At 36.7% G+C, this 22,751-nt stretch overlaps 1 protein-coding gene across 2 annotated transcripts in view; it reads left to right on the top strand.

Moving 5' to 3' along the window:
* Nucleotides 1-22,751, top strand: part of ZC3H12C (zinc finger CCCH-type containing 12C) — a 70,080-nt gene that overhangs the window by 31,586 nt on the left and 15,743 nt on the right. For both annotated transcript variants that reach the window (XM_081239226.1, XM_081239227.1), the window contains exons 2-3: nucleotides 2,122-2,870; nucleotides 21,131-21,270. In XM_081239226.1, coding sequence (XP_081095352.1) covers nucleotides 2,122-2,870; nucleotides 21,131-21,270 — 889 coding nt within the window. The remainder of the gene's footprint in view (nucleotides 1-2,121; nucleotides 2,871-21,130; nucleotides 21,271-22,751) is intronic.

Here is a 22,751-nt window from a genome sequence, read left to right as displayed (position 1 = left end):
TCAAAAATGTTGCCCGTTAAATACACTTCCTGCAGTCAGAGCAGATTGTGGGGTTTACAGAACAATGATGTCGGAGCTTCCAGATTGGTTTGGCAGCTGCATTGTTCTCAGATGGTAAACCAGACGCACTTAAGTCCCAGTCTCTTTTATAGGCTTTTGTTCATACCAAATTATTCTTTTACTGTGCTAGCATTCATGATGGCACGTTAAAAGAGTGCCGCTTAGCAACCAGCTCTGGTTGCCAGGCAGCCCAGCTTCCAATAGGTTTTCCTTGTTTAAGATACTTTTGGTGGGAGCTCTACCAAGGACACAGTGCAGATTTTTCTTTTTAACTGTATCCCTTTATTAGGATGCTGTTGTGATTTGTTGCTTGCATTATGGTGTCAGTATATTACAGTAGTTAATAAATCACTGAGTATTAAGATTTGCTTTCAAAACTGCTTCCTTTAATTCTAATAATTGGGCTCATGCATATCCATATTAATAGAAAAAAATTGAAATGGTTACAGCTTCATAATGGAGCAGATGGATATAGAGGTCTCCCAAGGAAAATTTCTTTTTATCAGTTGTGCAGTCAGGAGCCAGGAGAGTGTGATGTTTCTTTAAAACTAATGAATGCTATATTAGTAGAACAATGATGTTAAATTTATCTGTCTTCTCAAGGGATAAAACTGAAGAAACTCCTGTAGAAGTGTGTAGGAGTTCTACACTGAAGGAATTTTAAGAGTACTGTTATCAAGCTAAAGATTCCACGCTCTGTTCTCTATTATTTACCATAGTTAATACAATTTATTTCATTGTAAAGAAATACTGCACTCTCTAATAAGTTCACTCTAATGCATTCAAATGTGCAACTTCTTAGAAAATCACTTAGCATTTTCTCTTAACATTTATATAATAGCTCCTTTCTAGTGTAAATAAGATGTTGAGGAACTGTAGAATAAAATGTTTTTCCAATCTTCTTTTTTAGGTTATTTAAATAGGTGTTCTATGACAGTCTCATATTCAGCTACCACTGGCTTACTAATGTTATCCATGCGTAGAACACTGGAATTCCCTTAATAAGTAAACTACTGATGTGCATATAGTCCTTACAATGAAGCACAAGAGAAAATAATTTTATTTTGCTAACCTGTTCCTGGTAGAGAAATAACAATTATTCCCAGTAGACTTTTAGGAAAACAGTAAAACAGCCAAAGCCTTTTAAACAGTAAAAGCATTCCTGTAGGGGGAAAGTAGAATAAAAGATGACTTTTTAACCAAATGCAGATAATAATTAGCTAATTACCTAATATAATACAGAAGTATTTTCTGCCATAAAATTCAAGAAATTAAGATAACATTTATTCAGTGTACTTAATTATTTGCTAATTTTATTTATCAGCAAATATAATTATAGGAATATTCCATTCCTATGCTTTCTATAAATGTGCATAGAATAAGAGCTTTTTCCCCTGGAATGAAATAGATTGTAGCCCTTGGCACTTAATAAGGGTAGCACAGTGTTGTATTCTGTTACTGTGGTCAGGATTTACAAAATAAAGATTATTAGGGCAAAACTATTCATCTCTTAAGTGGAATATAATTCACTTTGTAATTATTTCATTCCTTGTTGGCTGTTGTAGAATGTATGCTCTTTCATAGCAGTAGTACTCTAAATCATTTTTGAAAGTCTTTAGATTGTTGTTACGCTTGATCCAAATTAACAATAACTTTTAAATTATAATAAGTTAATGTTTTCCTTTTCACATAGCTTTCTCTTTAAAAATTTTTTTCCAAATTTTTGTGAATTATTTTAGAGAAAATGTACATAACCTGTCATAGCACATCTAAAACAGGTGTTTTTTTAATAATATTCTGTGTGTCACTATAGAAACTTAGGCCTTCTAACTGTGGGAAAATCTCTTCCATCAGGATTGAGGAGCAGCATGATATAGTGGGGAAAGCATGGGTTTCGGAGTCAGACAAAACTGGGTAAACAAACAAAGTTTGTTTGATATCAAACAAAGTTGATATTCAATAGTTTGGTAATTCTCTCCCAACTTCTTTATTGAAATAGAAATGATACTGAAATATCATTCAGTGGATATGAAATTCTAAATATTTTACATTTTTCTCTAGGAATACGGGGTGCTTTGCATTCAAGAATACAGAAAAAACAGCAAAGTGGAGTCAAGTACACATAACAGCTTCATGGGCTTGAAGGATCATCTGGGGCATGACCTAGGCCACCTTTATGTGGAGAGCACTGACCCACATTTAAGTACATCTGTACCTTGGTCAATGGTAGAAAAACCAACAATGGATAAAGTTAATTCCGGGAAGGAAGAAAAAGAGGTGTCTGAAGAGAATGCGAGCTCTGGTGACTCTGAAGAAAGCACAAATTCTGATAATGAGTCAGAACAATTGAGTAGAATTTCAGTAGAGCCATGCTTATTAACCAAGACTCACAGACAACTATGTAGGTCTCCGTGTTTAGAGCCTCACATACTCAAACGCAGTGAAATTTTGCAAGACTTTAAACCTGAAGAGTCTCAGCCAACCAAGGAAGTGAGGAAACCTCCTGATGTGGTGCGAGAGTACCAAACAAAACTGGAGTTTGCACTGAAGTTAGGTTATTCTGAAGAACAGGTTCAGCTTGTGCTAAACAAACTTGGTACCGATGCTTTAATCAATGATATTTTGGGAGAACTTGTCAAACTTGGAAATAAAAGTGAGGCTGAACAAACAGTTAGTACAATTAACAGTATAATGAGGGAAACGTCTTCCCTGGAATCTCAGCGGTCTGAATCTCCGATGCAAGAGGTTGTAACAGATGATGGGGAAAATCTGAGACCAATAGTTATCGATGGCAGCAATGTGGCGATGAGGTAAGTGGGGAAATCTTCACTCATTATTACCAAACAGTCTTTAAAACATATTTCTAATTTTGTGACTGTTTCTTTTCTAACAGTCATTAACGTCAAGGTTGTTCTGCATCCCAACATTAACTTCCATATTTCTAATTGTGTCTCTCTTAGTTTTCTCTCTACTTCCAGAGTGATCAACCACTCTTACCTCATTTGTCCCTAAATAAAAGACCTCCTTTTCCCTAGTTATGTCTTTTTTTTCCCCCTCATCTGATAAATTACTATGGTATAAAAATTAGCATATATTCCCAGTATAGTGTTAAACATTAGTTTTAATTGAAGAACTTGAGTATGATCATATTGAATAACTTTGGAACCTAGAGAGATAAATGGCCTATTTCTATACAAAGTCAAATAACCATAAGATAAAATCCCAGTTCTTTGAGAAAATTATTTTTATTGATTTCAGGAACAAATCAAAGCCATAACTTCAGGGGTTTTTTGTTCCATTTAAGAAATGTAAATCAAAAATAATTTTTTAGGAACTGGGGGGAAAAAAACAAAAGCAAAGCTTCCAGAGAAATTTCTTTATGGATTTTGATGGCTAAAAACGTAAAGTGCATCTAAATTCAATTAGTATATAGTTAACTGCCCACAGTGTTCAGAATACTGTGGGGATATAAAGATATGGAAAGGCATCAGTTATTCTTTCAGAAAGCTTAACATTTCATATATTGTTTCTCAAGGTGACCTGAGGATAGCTGTCAAAGAATCATCTGGGGAACTTGTTCTAACTAGTGTACATTCTAGAGCAGTGCTGTTCAATGGAAATGTAATGTGAGGCACATATGTCATTTAAAATTTTCTGGTACCTACATTAAAAAATTAAAAGAAACAAGTGAAATTAATATGAATAATATGTTTTATTTAGGTTAATATAGCCAAAATATTATTTTGATGTGTGTTCAATAAGAAAATCGTTAATGAGATATTTTTGCATTATTTCTTTCATATTAAGTCTTAAAATCAGATATCTTACACTTATAGCACATCGCAATTCAGACTAGCCATACTACAAGTGCTTAATAGCCACATGTAGCTTGTGGCTACATATTAGACAGTATAGTTCTAGAAACCTACCAAGTCCACACACAGACCTACCAAGTCTAGATCAAGGTGTAGCCCAGCCATCTCCTTTCGTAACAAATACCCCCACTAATAATGATGCCTACTAAAATTTGAGAACCACTGTTTTTTAGGTGATAGCAGCATTTCTGCATAGAGTATGAGAAGGACCAACTTGTAATCCTCAAAATAATACTGCTTCCACCTGATGGAAAGGTTATCTCTCATTTATAAGCAAATGAGATTTGCAGTATTTAAATTACTTGTCCAAGGTAAAATATAATTCAAACCCAAATATGTCTGACTTCAAAGTCTATACACTTTTCATCATAATGAAAGGTAAAAACAAACTGAAAATGTTCAAGCCAGATCTTCCAAGGCCTTCAATGCCAAGCTAGAGAATTTAAACTTGGCTCCAATCCAAAGGTAATTGAAGATTTTTGAGGAGGGTAATGTCAAGAGTAGAGCTGTGCCTTAAACTGATAATCTGGCCATGATATTTAAAGTGGACTACAGGAGATAGGAGATAAATTTGAATGCAAACAACCCTTTCTAAGGGAGTATAAAGGGCCTTAAGTGTCATAGAGGTATGAAGTGTACCTACAATCTTGAGAAGTCCTTCAGTAAAATAACCTCTCTGTTGTCTAATCTTTCCCCAATTTAGCCATGAAATGATTTTTTTTTCTTGTAATAATCCAGAACTAGTGAACAGTTACCTTAGCAGAGTGATAATGAGTAAAGCCAAAACACCATGGAATCGCCAAGCGAGAGAGTAATGAAGGAAGGTAATAGGTCCTGGAGAAACACCTACAACCATAGCCATATACCAAAAGCACCAGAGAGGTTCTTAAAGGGAGAATCTGGAGATTCTTGGAGAATCTTGGAGAATCTGATTCAATGGGGTATAGTAGAGCCCAAATAACTGTATAGTATTTTTAAAGCTCCAAGGTATTTCTGATGCATAGCCAGTGTTAAGAACCATTCAACATGGAAAGTATGAATATCAATAGGTTGGGAGGTAGAAGAAACTGATGATCCAGGGAAAGAGTAGTGTGAAAAATACCAGTCTTAGAAAAAAGTTTAGTGTGAAAAATACCAGTCTTAGAAAAAAGTTTAGTGCTAGTAAAACCAAGAGACATACAAATGCCATCAACTCAAGGAAGCGGAGGCTTTAAGGAGAGAGTATCCTGTGGGTAGAACTGAAAAAAAAAAAGATCCAGGGACATGACAGCCAGGAAATCATTGTCTTCAAGTATGCCATATGGTGTTAAAGATAGAAACCCAGTTACAAGATGTCAAGAAATGAAGGAATAGAGCTAGACTGTTTTTCTCAAAAGTTGACAGAGGAAGGGAAGAAAGAGGAGTAAGAGTTGAGAAAGGATTTTTAGTTTTATATAGAACAGAACTATATAAGCTGAGGGGATGGGGAAAAAGTCTCCACAACAGCAATAATATGAGAGTTTAATTTTTGAAGTAAAGTTCTTTGGAGGAGACAATCAAAATACAAATAGAGAATTTGGCATTGGAGGTAAATACACTTTGGGGTAGTCAGAAGAACACCTTGGAGGGAAAAAACAGCATCAGACTTATAAAACTTAGAGCCCATAGAAGTGAATTTTTTTAATGGTTATTTAGATAAATGATGTCACAGTTGGAGCAACTCACATGACTGAAACCTAGTTCCCAGTGGCAATTGAAAAGTACTTAGATAACTGAAAATTTGCATAAAACTCTAAACTTTGCTTATCCCACATGATGAGATACAAAAATAAATGGCATAATTAAGGCATTTCAAGCAATCTACTATATGTAATTAGAAAACACTTCCACCCCTACGCTATTTTGGCCCCATTCTGTTTCTTTTTCTATAAAGACGGGACAATGCACATCATATGTTTTAATCTGACATGTAACCTGAGATGCTTCAGGCATTGCAGGAGAGAACAAGTTGACAGGAAATTTTATTATAGCAGCGTTATACTGTCGGTCACAATGAAATGTCATACCAAGTCCATAACTTTGAAAGTGCCAGGATTCATGGAAATGCATAGTAAACTTTTACATTCTGCCACTTACGAGATCTACATAAAGTAATAAAAGTCATTTAGAAACGCATATCTACTTCAGATTCAAAGTCTTAATTTAACAAAATGCAGAGAGATTTTACCCATTTCCTGTTGCATAAAATATAGCAAAACATGCTTTTACCTTTTTTTTTTTTTTGCGGTACGCAGGCCTCTCACTGTTGTGGTCTCTCCCGTTGTGGAGCACAGGCTCCGGATGCGCAGGCTCAGCGGCCATGGCTCGCGGGCCCAGCTGCTCTGCGGCATGTGGGATCTTCCCGGACCAGGGCACGAATCCGTGTCCCCTGCATCGGCACGCGGACTCTCAACCACTGCGCCACTAGGGAAGCCCCATGCTTTTACTTTTTAAGTTAATGTCGTACTCATGTTACTTTAGCAAACCTATTATATAATAAATTTATATACATCATAATAAATTATAATAGGTAAATGCAATGATGAGTTAAGAATAGAGTACTATTTTATTTCCTTTCTGATTTCTCAGGCAGATATATTCCACAAATAAGATGAATATATTTTAGTTTCATTTAAATGCTAACAGTGGAACTGATATAAATGATTCTTTAGATGTAAATTAAAAGTAGGAAAGAAAGGCATTTTATTAAAATTACCAAAATGGACTTTAAAAAATAATTAATTCTCTACACACTACCTTTGTGATTCTGAGTAACTTGTTTAAACTCTCCAATCTCAGTTTTCAGGATTGTAAAAAGAGGAACTCATCTTGCAAGCTTGTTATTAGAATTGAAGATAATTAATACCAAGTGCCTGGCATGTAGTAGATGCTCAGTAAATTACAGTTATTATTACATTAAAGAGCTATATTCTGTATTTTAATCCATAACATAATAACTAATGTAATGAAAACTTAGTTTTTCAGATTTTTTTAAATAAATTTATTTTTGGCTGCGTTGGGTCTTCGTTGCTGCTAGTTGTGGTGAGTGGGGGCTGCTCTTCGTTGCAGTACACGGGCTTCTCATTGCGGTGGCTTTCCTTGTTGCAGGGCATGGACTCTAGGCGTGCGGGCTTCCGTAGTTGTGACTCGCGGGCTCTAGAGCACAGGCTCAGTAGCTGTGGCGCATGGGCTTAGTTGCTCCGCGGCACATGGGATCTTTCCGGACCAGGGATCGAACCTGTGTCCCCTACATTGGCAGGCAGATTCTTAACCACTGCCCCACCAAGAAGTGCCAGCTTTTCAGTTTTTTTATTCAACATTTAACAAACAGCAGTTTAGGAGTCCATCCTATGATCTATAGGTATATTTTAATTCTTTATGTTTATATCATCAATTGTTTTCAGTGATTTCTATGGTTTCATAAAGAAGACTTGGGTGACACCAAAATTGCCCAGGGACAAGCCATATAACCATAATATACAGCATAGGTCCCCAAATTGCAGGAATCCTGTGTTGCTTTGCAGGAAGCATGCTTCTACTTTCAGCTTATTAATATCTCTTAAAAATGTGCCACATTGATAGAAGGTCTGGGTAAGTTTGCTGAATAAGCAATTCATTCAGAATTGACAAATACCTAGACCGTAGTCTAGCATAATTTGTGATAGCATTTCAATGTGAGGTATAAGAGCAAAGAGGACATAAGTATTCAAAAATAGAAAACAGCAAACTAATAAGTTTAGGTAAAGCCCTAAACTTTTGCACAAAAGTACTTGTTTTTTGAAATATGAAACAGAATAAATTTATATTTAGTGGAACTGGACTAACTAACAAGTACTGACAAAAAGCTGCAGTTAATTTTAATTCTTAAAAAAGCAAAAACGAAAAAAACTCTCAGTAATTTAGCAAATTGGTCATTCAGCAAATAGGCTTCTTTCCATAGTAGGGCAGATACTTCATAATATAAGTATACCATGAAATGTATACTCCAGATATAGAAACAGAAACAAAGCATAAGTAATATTTATCATATTTCTGAAATGAAATTCTCATGATATTGTGATTTTTATTTCCTCTAAGTAGCTTTACAATTCTTCAAAATCTGATTCTATTAAACCTGAGGTAGTTTGGCAATGGAGTATAGAATTATTCTCTATCCACATGTATCCAGTAGTTTAAATTCATTTTTCCTTAAGAGAGTCCAGTGTTTTAATTTACCCATGGTTTTAGGTTCAGATGACTTGTTCTGCCATTAACAAAGTACCATCTTGTGAGCCGTCAAGGATGGGAGTGTAAGTTGGATGTTGTTGCTCTTGGATTCCTAAAAGTCCTTGATTTCTTCAGTATGCTTCCATGACATAGTCACCTGACTTCATTAAAATTATATCTCCATATTTCTACTTCAGCTTCTACCAAATATGTGAAATAAGAGTGGTGAACAAGAGAAAACCCAGAGCCTCATCACTACCTCTACACCATGTGTAGCACAAATTCTCCAGTTTTGTGGAATGGAAGCTAGGCACACCAGCCTTCTCTTTTTGATATGAACAAACTATTGAGATCCTCCCCACCCTGACTCCCCTGTCATTGCAAAGTCCTCTCTCTTGGTCAGTGAATCCAGGCTTTTGGTTTTAGATAAAATCTCCTAACTGGTGGGTAGGCCTTATTGCTGCATGTTTGGGCAGAGTATTAGGATAGATATTTTGTTTGCTAAAAATCTCAGGTGGGGCTTCCCTGGTGGCGCAGTGGTTGAGAGTCCGCCTGCCGATGCAGGGGACACGGGTTCGTGCCCCGGTCTGGGAGGATCCCACATGCCGCGGAGCGGCTGGGCCCATGAGCCATGGCCGCTGAGCAAGCGCGTCCGGAGCCTGTGCTCTGCAACGGGGGAGGCCACAACAGTGAGAGGCCTGAGTACCGCAAAAAATAATAATAATAATAAATAAATAAATAAATAAATAAATAAATAAAAATCTCAGGTGGACCACTTTTGACCAGTAGGATCCATGCTTGTATTGCCTCTGTGTTAATGATGGGGGACCACGAAAAGAATTTAAGCAAGGAAAGAGTGGCATATCGCATTTACGTTTAAGAAAGTTCACTCTGTAGAGAAATTTGGAGAAGGATTTGAGCACTAAGACTGCAGACAAGGGGACCTACTTATATTTGAAAATATATGCAAAAGTTAAGTTGTAGACAACTCCTGGAAAAAGAAGAATATTGCTTTTATATACCAGTCTAATGGCAGAGAGTACATAAATAAAACAACCATCTGCTCGACCCCTACCCCTCAGAAAGACTCGTGTTAGAAACCAGCTGGTGTTGTATAAATCTGAATCTTAACTGGGGTGTAGAAAAGCACTCCAGGTAAATCACTGAAGTCATTTTCTTAAAGTTTGAACAGAAATCAGATATAGTCAGATTATAGAGTCAGAATATGAACAGAAAAATGCCCAAGTTGTAACAACTTTTCTTTATATCAAGAATTGTGGGCTAAGCCTATATATTTATAAAGTATGAGCAGAATTTAGCAGTCTGTATAAGTAGGATTTATTTATCTAGATTAATCTTTTTGAAGGTACAAAGGCTTTTATGTATCTAATCCTGCTTGTGAAGTTGTATGGACTTGAGAACTCTTTTCAGTGTGAATTAGAATATTGAAGACCATCTTGCCTGGGCTCCAAACCTTGCCTTCAATTGTTTGATGGGTTTGCTGTCCTGTTGCCTGTTTACCATTTTAGTACAGCCCTGTCTTACAGTTAATAAAATCCTCCAGGACACCTAGTCCAAGTTTTTGATTTAGATTACAGGTGTGAGACTACAGCTTGCCAGGGTTCATTCAAATTTGGTTTTGGCTCTCAACAAAAATGTATCAAAATTATGTGCAGTAGATCTGCATGGTCCAGTATGGTGACCACTGGCCACATGTGGCTGTTGAGATTTTCAAATGTGTCTAATCCAAATTAAGATATTCTGTAAATGTAAAATACATACCAGATTTTGAAAACTTAGTACAAAAATATGTGAAATATAACAACTTTTATGCTGAATATGTGTAAAAATGATCATTTTTGATACATTGAGTTAAATGAAATATATTACTAAAATTAATTTCACCTACTTTTTACTTTTTAAAATGTGCTATTCTAGGTCATTTTAAATTATATTTGTGGTTCACATTATACTTCTATTGGGTAACCTCTCAGTGAAATGCTTTTTAAGTTCCAACTTAGTGGGGGCTTAACATCAAGTAAAAGACAGCTTGATTTCCCTCTAGATGAGTGTCAGTGTCATAGGTACTACTTACAGGTTAGTTGGCAGTGTCCCATTTCTCTTATTGTTTTAAAGAAAATCCTTAGGTAATATGAAAGGAATCAGAGAATCAGAACTAGTTTTTTCTGTTGTTTGATTATATCAGTGTGGAGTCTGACAAAGACAGGTGTTAGCTCTGTTCCACTGCATCTCTTTATAACCCTAAGTATATACTTCTACCTGTCATCATTCATGAATTTTCATAGACCAATGGTCAATAAACTTTCCTGTTATCTCAAATATGCTTATTTAAACCCTAACCTAGGAAATAGCAACATTAATAATCCTATTACATAATGAATAAAGTTAATTATAAATCACCTAACTAGTGATTGTAAGAAATGGGAAAAGTCACCCAATTATAATAGGAAAAAAAGTGATTCGAGTTTTACATTTCCTAACTGTCTTAATATTGAAGACATTATTACATCTACTTAACAGGTATGTTCTGTTCAGCATCTTTAGACTAATGACCACTTGGATCTAGATTAGCTAGATGTGCTTCCTATTATTGATTTTGGCTTCAAATTATGGACCTTATAAGGTGAGGACATCTTTTGACTTTCCTTTTTCCTTATCCTTTCCCATTCTCAAAATTCTCTTGGCCACACTGCTCTTGTGTCTATACCAACTGGAGGGTAATAATAAACTTTCATGTTAAGACTTCTACTGTAATTTTGGTGTTGAAATTTTCATTGTCCTAAATCAGTAATTTTCAGACTTTTATTTTCCTTTGAAGTGGTACAATCCTGCAAATCTTAAAAGGAAGCCCAGTATTTAAAACAAACAAAAACATAATATCGTTTGAATTGGAGGGTATAAGTGGGGGCTGTGTTTCCCATTTAAAAATTCCCTTCATTGCTCCCTAGAAGGGCCTCTGGGATTTCTATTTGGAACACAACTTGATAGACCTGATTAAATTATCTGTAACAAGGGAGTTTATCTGTAAGAAGGGATTTAGTTTTCTGGGTATGTTGCATCCTGACCACTAGGTTTAGGTTCAAAGTGATCTTGGTGTAGTGGGAAAGAGATCAGAGATTAAAAGTTCAGTAGCTATAAGAGTGACAAAATTGACATATATCACTCGTTATGAGCCTTCAATATAAAAGAAAAAGTTCTAGATGCCCATGAGTCAGCATATGGAATTATAGATTCTTAAATACAATATGAAATTTAATTAGACTACAATAATAGGAAGGAAAATATTCTCTTATTTCCATATTGAAGATGATATCCAGCTGTACTCCTGTTTCCTTGCTTAAGGGAAATGGGTTAGATGTAGGAGAATTTCTTCTTAACAATCATTAAACATTGCTAATGCATTAGTATTTGAAAGAGTTCTTTAAAATTAAAATCTATTTTCATGTATACAACATGGGTTATGTACAATCAGGCCTAAAAATTGAAAAAATAAGTCATCAAGTATTTGAAGCGCACCTAGGTGTATTAATAATTTAGTGTTCGATTAATATCTATTATTATTATTATATTAATATAATATAATTATATAAGCTAACTATATCTAAACTTAAAGGACTTTGGTACTAAAGATTCAAATATGGTTTTCTAGTTTAAAAGTATACATTTTACTCATACTGTTCATTGTAGGCACTTCACTGACAAACTTGTATCCTTATCATTATATGCAGTTTGGTATAATGACCCATTAAAGTCACAGAAGTTTTATAATCATACTTGATTCTTCCAGTGAAGGGTGTAGCAAACTTGTAGGGCAAGTTTTTGATTTAAATAAAAGGTGATATATCGAAGGTTATAAAAAAGCAATGGATTGTTTTTTTGAGTCCCCTGATACCTTGATCTATTTTTGTTATTTTTTTAAAAACTAAAACTGTTTACTGATCTCCACATATCAAACACATTGATCTAAAAAATCACAGTTTACCATCAGTAGTGAGATTAAAGCTATTCAAGCTTTACTGGTTTCATTTTCATTCCAAAGCAAGCTCTTTTCCATTTTCTAAAAATTAGGACCAAAGGGACATGAGAAAGTGAAGGCACTAATATTTGTTGAAGTCTTCTATGTGCCAGGCACTCTGCTCAGTGCTCTGTGGATGTTACCTTGTTCATTTCTCACAACGCTGTAATGTAGGCAGGATTATCTCCATTTTAAATAAGAGAAGATTGAGGTTGAAAATAAGTAACTTGCCAAGGTCACACAGAAATGTACTAAAGAAAATACTTAAACTCATGTCTAATTCCAGACACTTTAATTTTCACTATGTTGGCCTACTCATGAAAAGCCATCTCTATTTAGTAGTAATGCTAGTAGTAGTATTAATAGTACTAAGACTGTCATAATAATTAGTAGTGCTAATTTACTATTACTAGTACTAAACATGCCATTCTAGGTATGATTGTTACAATTAGATTTTAGATGAGTTATGGAAAAACGTTTTAAGAATGGCTTTCCTTTGATCATATAAGGGATATACTTATTACATAAATATAAGAAAATAAAAATCAGCTATGATTTCCAAGGTTCTTTGCAAGCATTATAAGTAATATGTTAATTCAGGGCTTCCCTGGTGGTGCAGTGGTTGAGAGTCCGCCTGCCGATGCAGGGGACACGGGTTCATGCCCCGGTCCGGGAAGATCCCACATGCCGTAGAGCAGCTGGGCCCGTGAGCCATGGCTGCTGAGCCTGCGCGTCCGGAGCCTGTGCTCTGCAACGGGAGAGGCCACAACAGTGAGAGGCCCGCATACCGCAAAAAAAAAAAAAAAAGGAATATGTTAATTCAAAGCAAATACTCAAACTAGAGCAAAATCAAATTTGAGGAAATAAAAGATAATTGGAAAAAGACTCCTTATTTCTCTCTCTCTTTTTTTTTTCAATGCCATGAAAAGAATTAAAAAGAAGTAGTCCCCTTGTAGATGCCTTCATTCCCTTGTTAGATTTCTCCATGTTTTTCAATTTGCTCCAGTCTACCACGGGAATATAACAGTTATAATTCTAAAATAACACTTTCCATCCTGTGATTAACCTAGTTAATGATATGTGTGTATATAACTTAACAAAGTATAATACATGAAATTATGTTTCCTAGACACAGCAAATGGAATGGTTCGCCCATTGTCCCTCTCTTCTAGGTCCTGTATTGAGACAAGCTACATTAAAGTGTGTGGTTCCCTGAATTTTTCTCTGCATTACAAAATACACCTTTGTAATCTGTTAACTATCACAGGTGACTAATTTAATGGCACATAATAAGCAAGTGTACTTCAGTTCTCTAGTGGGAAGTATATATGATGTTTTTATAAGATTTAGCAAATATCATATTAGTTTGAGTGCTTATGGAATTGCCCTTCTGTTGAAGACAGAAAAGTAGAACTGAGGGGTTTTCAAATTTGTTGCAGTAGTATATATGAAGAGATTAAAGATAATCCCATTAGATACAAGACAAAGTGAATTTACAGAATAATAGTTATGATAGTGAAAATCTTATGAAGAATATGTTTGTCAAGATAATTTGTGTTCATTTTAGCTCCCCTTAGTTTCCAATTTCTAGTTCACTAGAAGGTGCGTTTGTCTGAAACTCCAAGTGGGAGTCCCTGCATAGAAGAAATGGGGAGTCAGTTACCCCAGTCCAGACCTTAGTAGCCCTTTTCACAGCTTGCAAATTAATTTCATCTTATTGTCTGGAATAAGCTCTACAATGAATTACAGAAATCTGTTTGGGAAGTTGCAATGATTAATAAATCAGCAACTAGTTTTGCACGTGGCATATTAGTTGTGGGATATTAGAAAACCTCTCATGCAAAATTTGGCCCATAGCATGGCAGACCCCTAGCACATATTTACTTTCAGTATAGATAAGCACATATTCACTAACTCAGGTGGCTTGTCTCCCAGGAGCTTCAAAAATCCTCTACCTGGAGTCCAGAATATGGTAGCCTTTAGTTTATACAGGAGATCTCTTCCCAACAGATGAACAGCATTAAGGGACAAGAGAAGCATGTTCCTCCAACAGAGGACCTATCTGCTCAGGAATCTCAGATGAGAAAGAACAGGTAGAAGGTTGTCCAGAGATACCCACAACTTATATGTTTTTCTGGATGTAGGTGAAACAAGAGAGGTCAGTAGAAATTGCAGAATACATGCATGGTTCCAGTATCTACAAGAAAGGACAGGAAAATATTAAGGCAGGAAAAAGAAACATATATAAGGCTTTTCCATTCCCAGCTCTGAAGCTCCTCTATTAAGTCAGTTTTTCTCATTAGTTTGCACCATTTGCTAATTGGTTCCTGTCTGATTTCAAGCAGAGAGGGGGTGTCTCCTGATGGAGATGGTAATGTTTCATAGGTAGCATCCCTTGTATCTTCCTCAGTCTCTGGCTATCTTCTTACAATAGTAATGTACTGACTTTTCATCGGCAAGTCCTATCTTATTTGTTGGTAGCCCCAGAAAAGTATTTGCTCCCTGTGTGAATAAGTAGGCAGGTAACACTGCAATCTTGAGTTTCTTTTTGGCTTCACCTTTCTCCATTTTTTTTCCCCCAAACTGGATTACTGTTGCCAGTACCTGAGAAACTGTCTATTTTTTGACATACAGATACCTTTTCTCTTACTTGTGCTTGCAACAAGGCTACCAAGGAAATGGAGAGGATTAAGAGTCTATTCTGATCCACCCCTGTATCCATCCCCATTCATTTAGAAAATGCCTTGGTGAACCACTGATGGAAATCACTGGGGGACTTATGCAGCAGCAGCACTGCAGCTTCCCTCAGGCCACATTTTGCAGAAAGACTGCAAAGTCTGCCATCAGCAGTGCCTTGCAATGGGTGTCCTAGGTTTGAGGAGCAGCCAGAGTTATTGCAGAAGGTGCCTGAAGCCAGGACACTCCATTTGCCCCATCACACCTGTTCCATTAGTCAAGCAGAATCATCCAAGGCAACATTCCAAGTTACAGTCAGTGTCCATCCTCACACACAGGGCTGTAAACTGAAAACATGCTGTAGAAAACCTTGGCACATCTTTGCAGATCTTTCCAGGGCACTGGAAAATAACTCTTAAGATGGATATCAACTAGGGGAAAGGGATGTGGTACCCTTACCACATCTGATCCACCCAGCAGTACTGAATAACTTCTGAAGGGTATTTGAATCCCTGTAGCTCCAAAGGGAGAAGGCTGATTTTCTCTACACTGAGATGAAAACTAAGTTGGTTTGTATGACACTATAGTTTCAGGCTCATTTTGCAATTTAAAAGCCTGACTCCTTTTGTTTCCCCTCCCCTCCAAGTTATCAGGGAAACCATTTGCCAACCTGATGCCTTAATTCTAAGACAGTTTCTTATCCAGATTTTCAGACTCCTTGTTCCTTCCTCTTAATCATTTCTGCTTCCCTAGCTATGTTTTGCATGTTGAGTGTAGGGGGAGTCTTGGAGGTGGAGTCCATACCAGAACATTCAAATAAGGCTGGCAATTCTCCCTCTTCCAAAGGGAAGTTATCCCCGGATCCTGAAGTCCCTGGGAACCATCTGTCCAAGAAGGCACCATCTCCTCTTTCTAGGTCCCAGATAAGGCAAAGAAGGCGAAGGGGGGAGAAGGAGCAGTAGCAGAGAAGTGTTGAGAACCTGGAGAAACAGAAATGTGCTTTCAGTTTCTTAATCTCTTCCTTCAGTTTTTTTAATTCATTCTTACTGGCTGTTCAGTTCATTCTTTCATTTATTTCCTGAGATCCAGAGATACCAATAATCCTTTTATTTTAAGTAGGGTTTTTCTAAAAATCTGTGTAAATATACCAATTTGTCTACTTCAAATGAGCCTTCCTCTGGCCATTGCAAAGCAGGATTTTTATAAACATGCCTATTCAAAACATGACAGAGTAAAATAAGCCCCTTAAGAAAGAGACCTTCTGGCAGGCTCCTTATATTTTCTACATTAAAGCCAGTGTTGAATCACACGCAACCTTCAAGCCTCTATTACCCATTTTGCTCAGCAGGAACTCAGAATTAGCAGTGAGAGTTTGGCATTTTCCCTGAGAAACCAATCCCACTGAGCCAAAGTAGTCAAAGGAACACGTTTTAGCAAACATCCAGGGTCTCCAACCTAATCAATGGTGGCTACAAACCTTCTAACAAATTCACCAGCAGGACTCACTTGAAGTATACCATCTTTATTGCCAAAGTGTTGAAATACGAAAGAAATTGAGGCTCACAGGAACAATGCCAATTCATAAATATAGAACTAGCTGTTTTTACTACTGAGGAGAAAAACCCTAAATGCATGCAGATACAGCCTGTAAGGTGGCTACAGAACTACAGTGAATTTTCTTCTCTATTTATGGAATTAGAGCTACAGTTTGTAAACATCATCCTACTCTTTTAGTAAACACTCAACAGACAGTTAATTTGCACCAGTAGCTACATTGTACTCACTCTGACATCCTGTTTTTCATAATTTTTTTTATCAGGCTTACTCTTTTTATAATTCTTTATCAGAGCCTCCTACCCTTGCCCCTTATATAGTAACCAGCATATATGATTAGTCACATCCTTCAACACGCCTCATAAGTTTAGGTCAAGTTCAGTCTCCCCCAGCCTCTCCCAGTCTGTAAGTCCCACCTGCAGTTTGGAGCCAGCTGGTAGTTGTCTCCTCAGGCTTTTACTGTTACTAGGGATGATTCTGGGCCTTGGCAGCTAGTAGGGACTTCCAAGACAACAGCAGCCATTCCAGAGATTTCCTAGCTGGCATTCATTTGTTTGGCCTGATCAGGAGAGGATTGGCTGGGGAAGTATTGGACACCCAGGGACCAACCCTACACATCCCCACTTCCCTGCTTCTTTCTGTCCCAACCATAGAGGAGAAGACATTAGCCTGCCCGCATGTGAGATCTGAGCCTGGGCCAACTGCTGATTGCTTTAAATCTGATTTCAACTTACTGTGGGGTTTTACTCTACCTGGATGTGGAATTACTATGTTTGAGAGAAAACACGCCTTCACCTTTATAAAGCATTGCCAAATTGCTCTCCTGAATAGTCATACCATTTATACTCCCACCTGTAACGTATGAGTTCCTACTTTCACACATCCTTGGCAACATCTGGTGTTTGCAGACTTTTATTTTTTCCAGTATGATGGGTGTGAAGTGGTGTCTCACTTTAGCTTAATTTGCATTTCTTCACTGTTGAGCATCTTTTCATATGTTTGTTGGTCATTTGGGTTTCCTCTCTTGAGAATTCACTGTTCATATCTATTGCCTTAAAAAAAAAAAAAAACTGGTTACCCTTCTCAAGGTATAGGAATACTTTATGTATTATGAGTACTAGTCTTTATCCTATGTATTGCAAATACCTTCTTCCAGGCTATGGCATTTTTATTTTTTTATGGAGTCTTTCTCATAAAGAAGTTTTATGTGGTGCTCAAATGTATCATTCTTTTCCTTGATAGTATGTGATTGTGATTTCAATTCTTTAAGAAGAATTTCCCTATCTATATACAATTTATTTTTATGTATGGTATGAGGTAAAAATACAATTTTATTTTTTCCACATAAATAATCAATTGACCTAGTACCATTTGTTAAATGATCCATCTTTTCTTCATCTATCTGTAATGACACTTTTATCATTTATACACATGTGTGTGTATGTGTGAGAGAGAGATATCTTAGGCTCACTTGTCTGTTACATTTTTTTCTGTTTTTTAATTTTTGCCAGTAAAACACCGATTGGATTTCTGTAGTTTTATGCACAAGTATTGATAGCTAGTGGGGAAGTTCCTCCTCTCTTGTTCTTCAGAATTGCTTAACTATCCTTGGCCTTTTATTTTTCCATACTAATTTTAGGATCAGCTTCTCAAGTTCCATAAAAAAACCCTTTCAGGATTTTTATTGGGATTTCAATGCACTTATAGATTAATTTAAGAATTGCCATCTTCATACGTTGAGTCTTACCATCCATGAAAATGGTATATTGTTCCTTTCATTTAGGTCTTCTCTTACTCCCTTTAAAACAGGTTTTCAATTTTCATTTTCTCTATAAAGCTCTTGGGATATCTTTTCTTCTTTAGATCTGTTTCGTTTTTGTTACTATTAAAAATGGCATCATTTTTAAAATTAAAATTTTAAATTGGTTTACTGGTGTATAGCAACACTAATCTTTAATAACGTATTGTCAAAGAACATTGTATGATAGATTCTTGATGTCTGTTGAAATCTGTTCTGTGGCCTAGTGCACAGCCAATGTGTTCTTGTTCCATGTGTTCTTGAAAAGGTTTTCTCTTTAATTTTGTGCAGGGTTTTGTATATGTCCATTTGATCACCTGTAATCGATTATTCACTTGTCTGTATTCTTACTAAATGTTTTCTGCTTCACCTGTCAATTAGTATGACTGTGGATTTGTTCATTTCTTCTTGTCATCCCGTGATCTTCTGCCTTACACTGAGTTCACAATTATTATAGCTTCCTTGTGAATTGTTCCCTTTTTACTATTATATAATAACTTTTTACCCCTGGTAATGTTTCTGCCTTAAAATATTTTTTTTTCTGATATTAATAGAGTTTTCTGTTGGTTTATGGTATGAGTAAGGTAGCAGTTAAGGATGTGTTTAGCTGCAAATAACAGAAAACTTAACTACAGTTTTTTAAACAAATGTCGGGGAGGTATTTTTTCTCAAATAACAAAATCAGAGATTGATGTGGGTCCATCGACAGTTGATATGGTTCTATTTGCCATTCACAGTGTGGTGCCTGTCATCCTCTTGCTTGCGTTCTCCCTAGGAGGTTTTGTGGGAAGGGGGTGTGGGGCTGTGGGCAGAGGGGAAGAGCGGATAATGGGAACAACCTGTTGTCAGTGTCGCACATGGTATAATACCTGGGTTAACATCTGTAGAATCTTTGTCCCATGTTTGTAAGTGGTTTGCTGTTTACACACAGTTTATGAAAGTTCTTTAGTTAGAAAGATGGAATCTTCTCTTTCTACAGTAAAAGTGATGGTTGTCTTTACCAAGTGAAGTCACCTGGAAGAAAATGCTTATGCAGTCCTCTCTTTAGAGCCAGAAGCAGTTAAACTCTTAAGTCTCAGTAAACCAAATGTCATAATGACTAGCAAAGCATAATACATTTAGATCTCAAAGCATTAATGCAAAATAAAAATATACTTGGGTCTTAGCAAGTTGAGTTTTGTATTTAGGAATAATTAGTATATGTATCCTCACAAGAGAATGCCATCATTTTTTTATTTTTTATAAATTTATTTATTTATTTTTGGCTGCGTTGGGTCTTCGTTGCTGCGCACGGGCTTTCTGTAGTCGCGGAGAGTGGGGGCTACTCTTCGCTGTGGTGTGCAGGTTTCTCATCGCGGTGGCTTCTCTTGTGGAGCACGGGCTCTAGGGCTCTTGGGCTTCAGTAGTTGTGGCATGCGGGCTCAGTAGATGTGGCTCACGGGCTCTAGAGCATAGGCTCAGTAGTTCTGGCGCATGGGCTTAGTTGCCCCACAGCATGTGGGATCTTCCCGAACCAGGACTCAAACCCGTGTCACCTGCATTGGCAGGTGGATTCTTAACCATTGTGCCATCAGGGAAGCCCTAGCCATCATTTTTATTTTCTCAGAAGACTGCTTAAATTTCAGTATTTTCCATGAAACCTAGCATCGCTCTGTGTCATTTGCTGGGGCATTGTTGAGGCCATCAGGTATCCCTTCTTTCCAAGAAAATGTGCCTCAAACTCCCTCTTCCCTTATCCCTTTCTCTGAGACTTTCAGTGCATCTGATTTCACCTCTAATCTTGCCCCAGACCATTAGGACAGGTCTATGGAACATAAACAGTTTCTGAGGTTTGCATTTATAACCTTCAATACCTATAAAGCAAGTTGGTCTATTTCTGTTTTGTCCTTCAAACATGAGTAGTCATATTTAGATAGTTTTAGGGCTTCCCAGGGGACCACTAGAACAGTATATTAATATACCTAATGTTTGATTTGTGCTAAAAGTTAACAGAGCATTTACTTACCTTATTCCATTCAGTGCACCTTAGCCCAAGAATAAAGAATGTCTGTCTCCATTATAGATAAGAATGGAGCCTTCAGTGCTCAAATTGTAAAAAAAGTGTACTTATTGCATTCAAAGCAGGAGACTGTTTCTTTTAAAACATAAGAATAGTGTTACTTTGAATTATTAGGTTAAAGTACACAAGAAGAGCCTGGTGCTAGATAAATATTTATTGAATGACTACACTTTTAGTTGGGCATTTTCTTTTAGGCACTAAAACTGCTAATCCAATTTTGAATGCCCTTTTGTCATCATTAATCCTTGTGCAACACAATATTGTTAAACAGAAACCAGGTGTCTTTTCACTGAAGGACGGAAAGTGTTTCTTGTATGAGATTAAGCATTGCGTTTTTCACTTGAGTGCATGTGTGTATGTTGTTTTACATTGGTCACCTGATAAATTTTGTGCATTGCTTAATCACTGGATAGAAATATACACATATGAACTCTTGAAAAGGAAGAGTTTTTAGAAACTCTTAAGTATTCCATTCCACTGTTTTTACAGATTTTTTTCCTATGTGACTCCTTTTTTACATATGACTGAAATTACTCTCACTGTGGCTGAGGCCCTTTTTTCCCTCTCCTTTCAAAACGAGCTTGTATCTTTCTAACTACTTAACCTTTACAGCCTCACATTTGAAAACTCAGTTTTCTTTATTCTTCACGCAGTAATCATCCCAGTTTTCTTTTTATTCTTCACAGATTTTCCACTCCTCGGTTATCTTAATGTTTCTCTGAGCCATAAAACTCTATCTTAAATTTGAATTTCTTATTAATATTTTAATTATTTTATCACATCTGTTTACAAATTTGAATTAATGGAGTCAAATTTAGGTTTTGTTGTGTTTTAAAATAAACTTTTAGCCATGGAAACAAAGAAGTCTTTTCCTGCCGAGGAATAAAATTAGCAGTGGATTGGTTTTTGGAAAGAGGCCACAAGGATGTTACCGTCTTTGTTCCTGCTTGGAGGAAAGAGCAGTCCCGACCTGATGCGCTCATCACAGGTGAGCCCACAAGCTTCCGTGTGTACCTGAGCCAGTGTCTTGCTGAATAATCTGTGTGTCTGCTTCTGTTTACTAAGTTTGTGTGACTGCCACATTCACTTGGGTGGGACATTAAAGTTATTTTCGAGTTTAAAAACTATTGGGTTATGTTAACTAAACAGTAATTCTTGCTACATAAGCCAGTTCTTCTTTTTTAATTTGGAAACTTTTTACTTCAAATTTTGTAAAAATTCTGACTTTTAGAGGCATGCTAGGAGTCAAGAGGCCTAGATTCAAATTCCAACTGTGCTAGGTACTGTCCATGGCACTTTGAGCAGCACACTGACCCTCTTTGGACCCCAGTTTTCTCATCTGCTGTATGAAATAAGGTGGTAATCAAATTCTAGTGATTGCAGATCAGTAAAGACCTGTGAGATCCTGGGAGCATGCTGTCTGGTGTGAAGTAGAGGAAAATGACTCGATCCCAATAAAGTATCAGTATTTTGCATTAGCTTGTAATTTTTAAATGTATGAGTTTCAGGCAAAGGTGTCCCCTGTAACTGTTAATTATTGCTGCCCAACATTTTGCTCAAGTCAGTGATTCTCAACTGGCACCCAACCCTTCCCGCCCCTCTCTGCCCCAACATTAACAAAACTGAGGAACCTGTGTGAAGAAAACAACAGTACTTGTCAAATCAATGCAATCCCTATCAAATTACCAATGGCATTTTTCATAGAACTAGAAGAAAACATTTTTGTATGGAAACACAAAAGACTCAGAATAACAAAAGCAATCTTGAGAAGAAAAACAAACAGAGCTGGAGGAATCAGGCTCTCTGACTTCAGACTATACTACAAAGCTACAGTAATCAAGACAATATAGTACTGGTACAAGAACAGAAATATAGATCAGTGGAATAGGATAGAAAGCCCAGAGATAAATCCATGCACCTATCGTTACCTCATCTATGACAAAGGAGGAGAGAATATACAATGGAGCAAAGACAGCCTCTTCAATAAGTGGTCCTGGGAAAACTGGAGAGCTACATGTAAAAGAATGAAATTAGAACAATCCCTAACACCATACACAAAAATAAACTCAAAATGGATTAAAGATCTAAATGTAAGGCCAGACACTATAAAACTCTTAGAGGAAAACATAGGCAGAACACTCTTTGACATATATCGCAGCAAGATCTTTTTTGACCCACCTCCAACAGTAATGAGAGTAAAAACAAAAATAAACAAATGGGACCTAATTAAACTTAAACGCTTTTGCACAGCAAAGGAAACCATAAACAAGACGAAAAGACAACCCTCAGAATGGGAGAAAATATTTTCAAACAAAGCAACTGACAAAGCATTAATCTCCAAAATATACAAACAGCTCATGCAGCTCAATATCAAAAAAGCAAACAACCCAATCAAAAAATTGGAAGAAGGGCCTCCCTGGTGGCGCAGTGGTTGAGAGTCCGCCTGCCGATGCAGGGGATACGGGTTCG

The sequence above is a fragment of the Mesoplodon bidens genome, assembly GCF_964165515.1.
Source record: "Mesoplodon bidens genome assembly, chromosome: 7".
NCBI classification, from domain to species: Eukaryota; Metazoa; Chordata; class Mammalia; order Artiodactyla; family Ziphiidae; genus Mesoplodon; species Mesoplodon bidens.
This window is presented reverse-complemented; position numbering and strand designations above follow the sequence as displayed.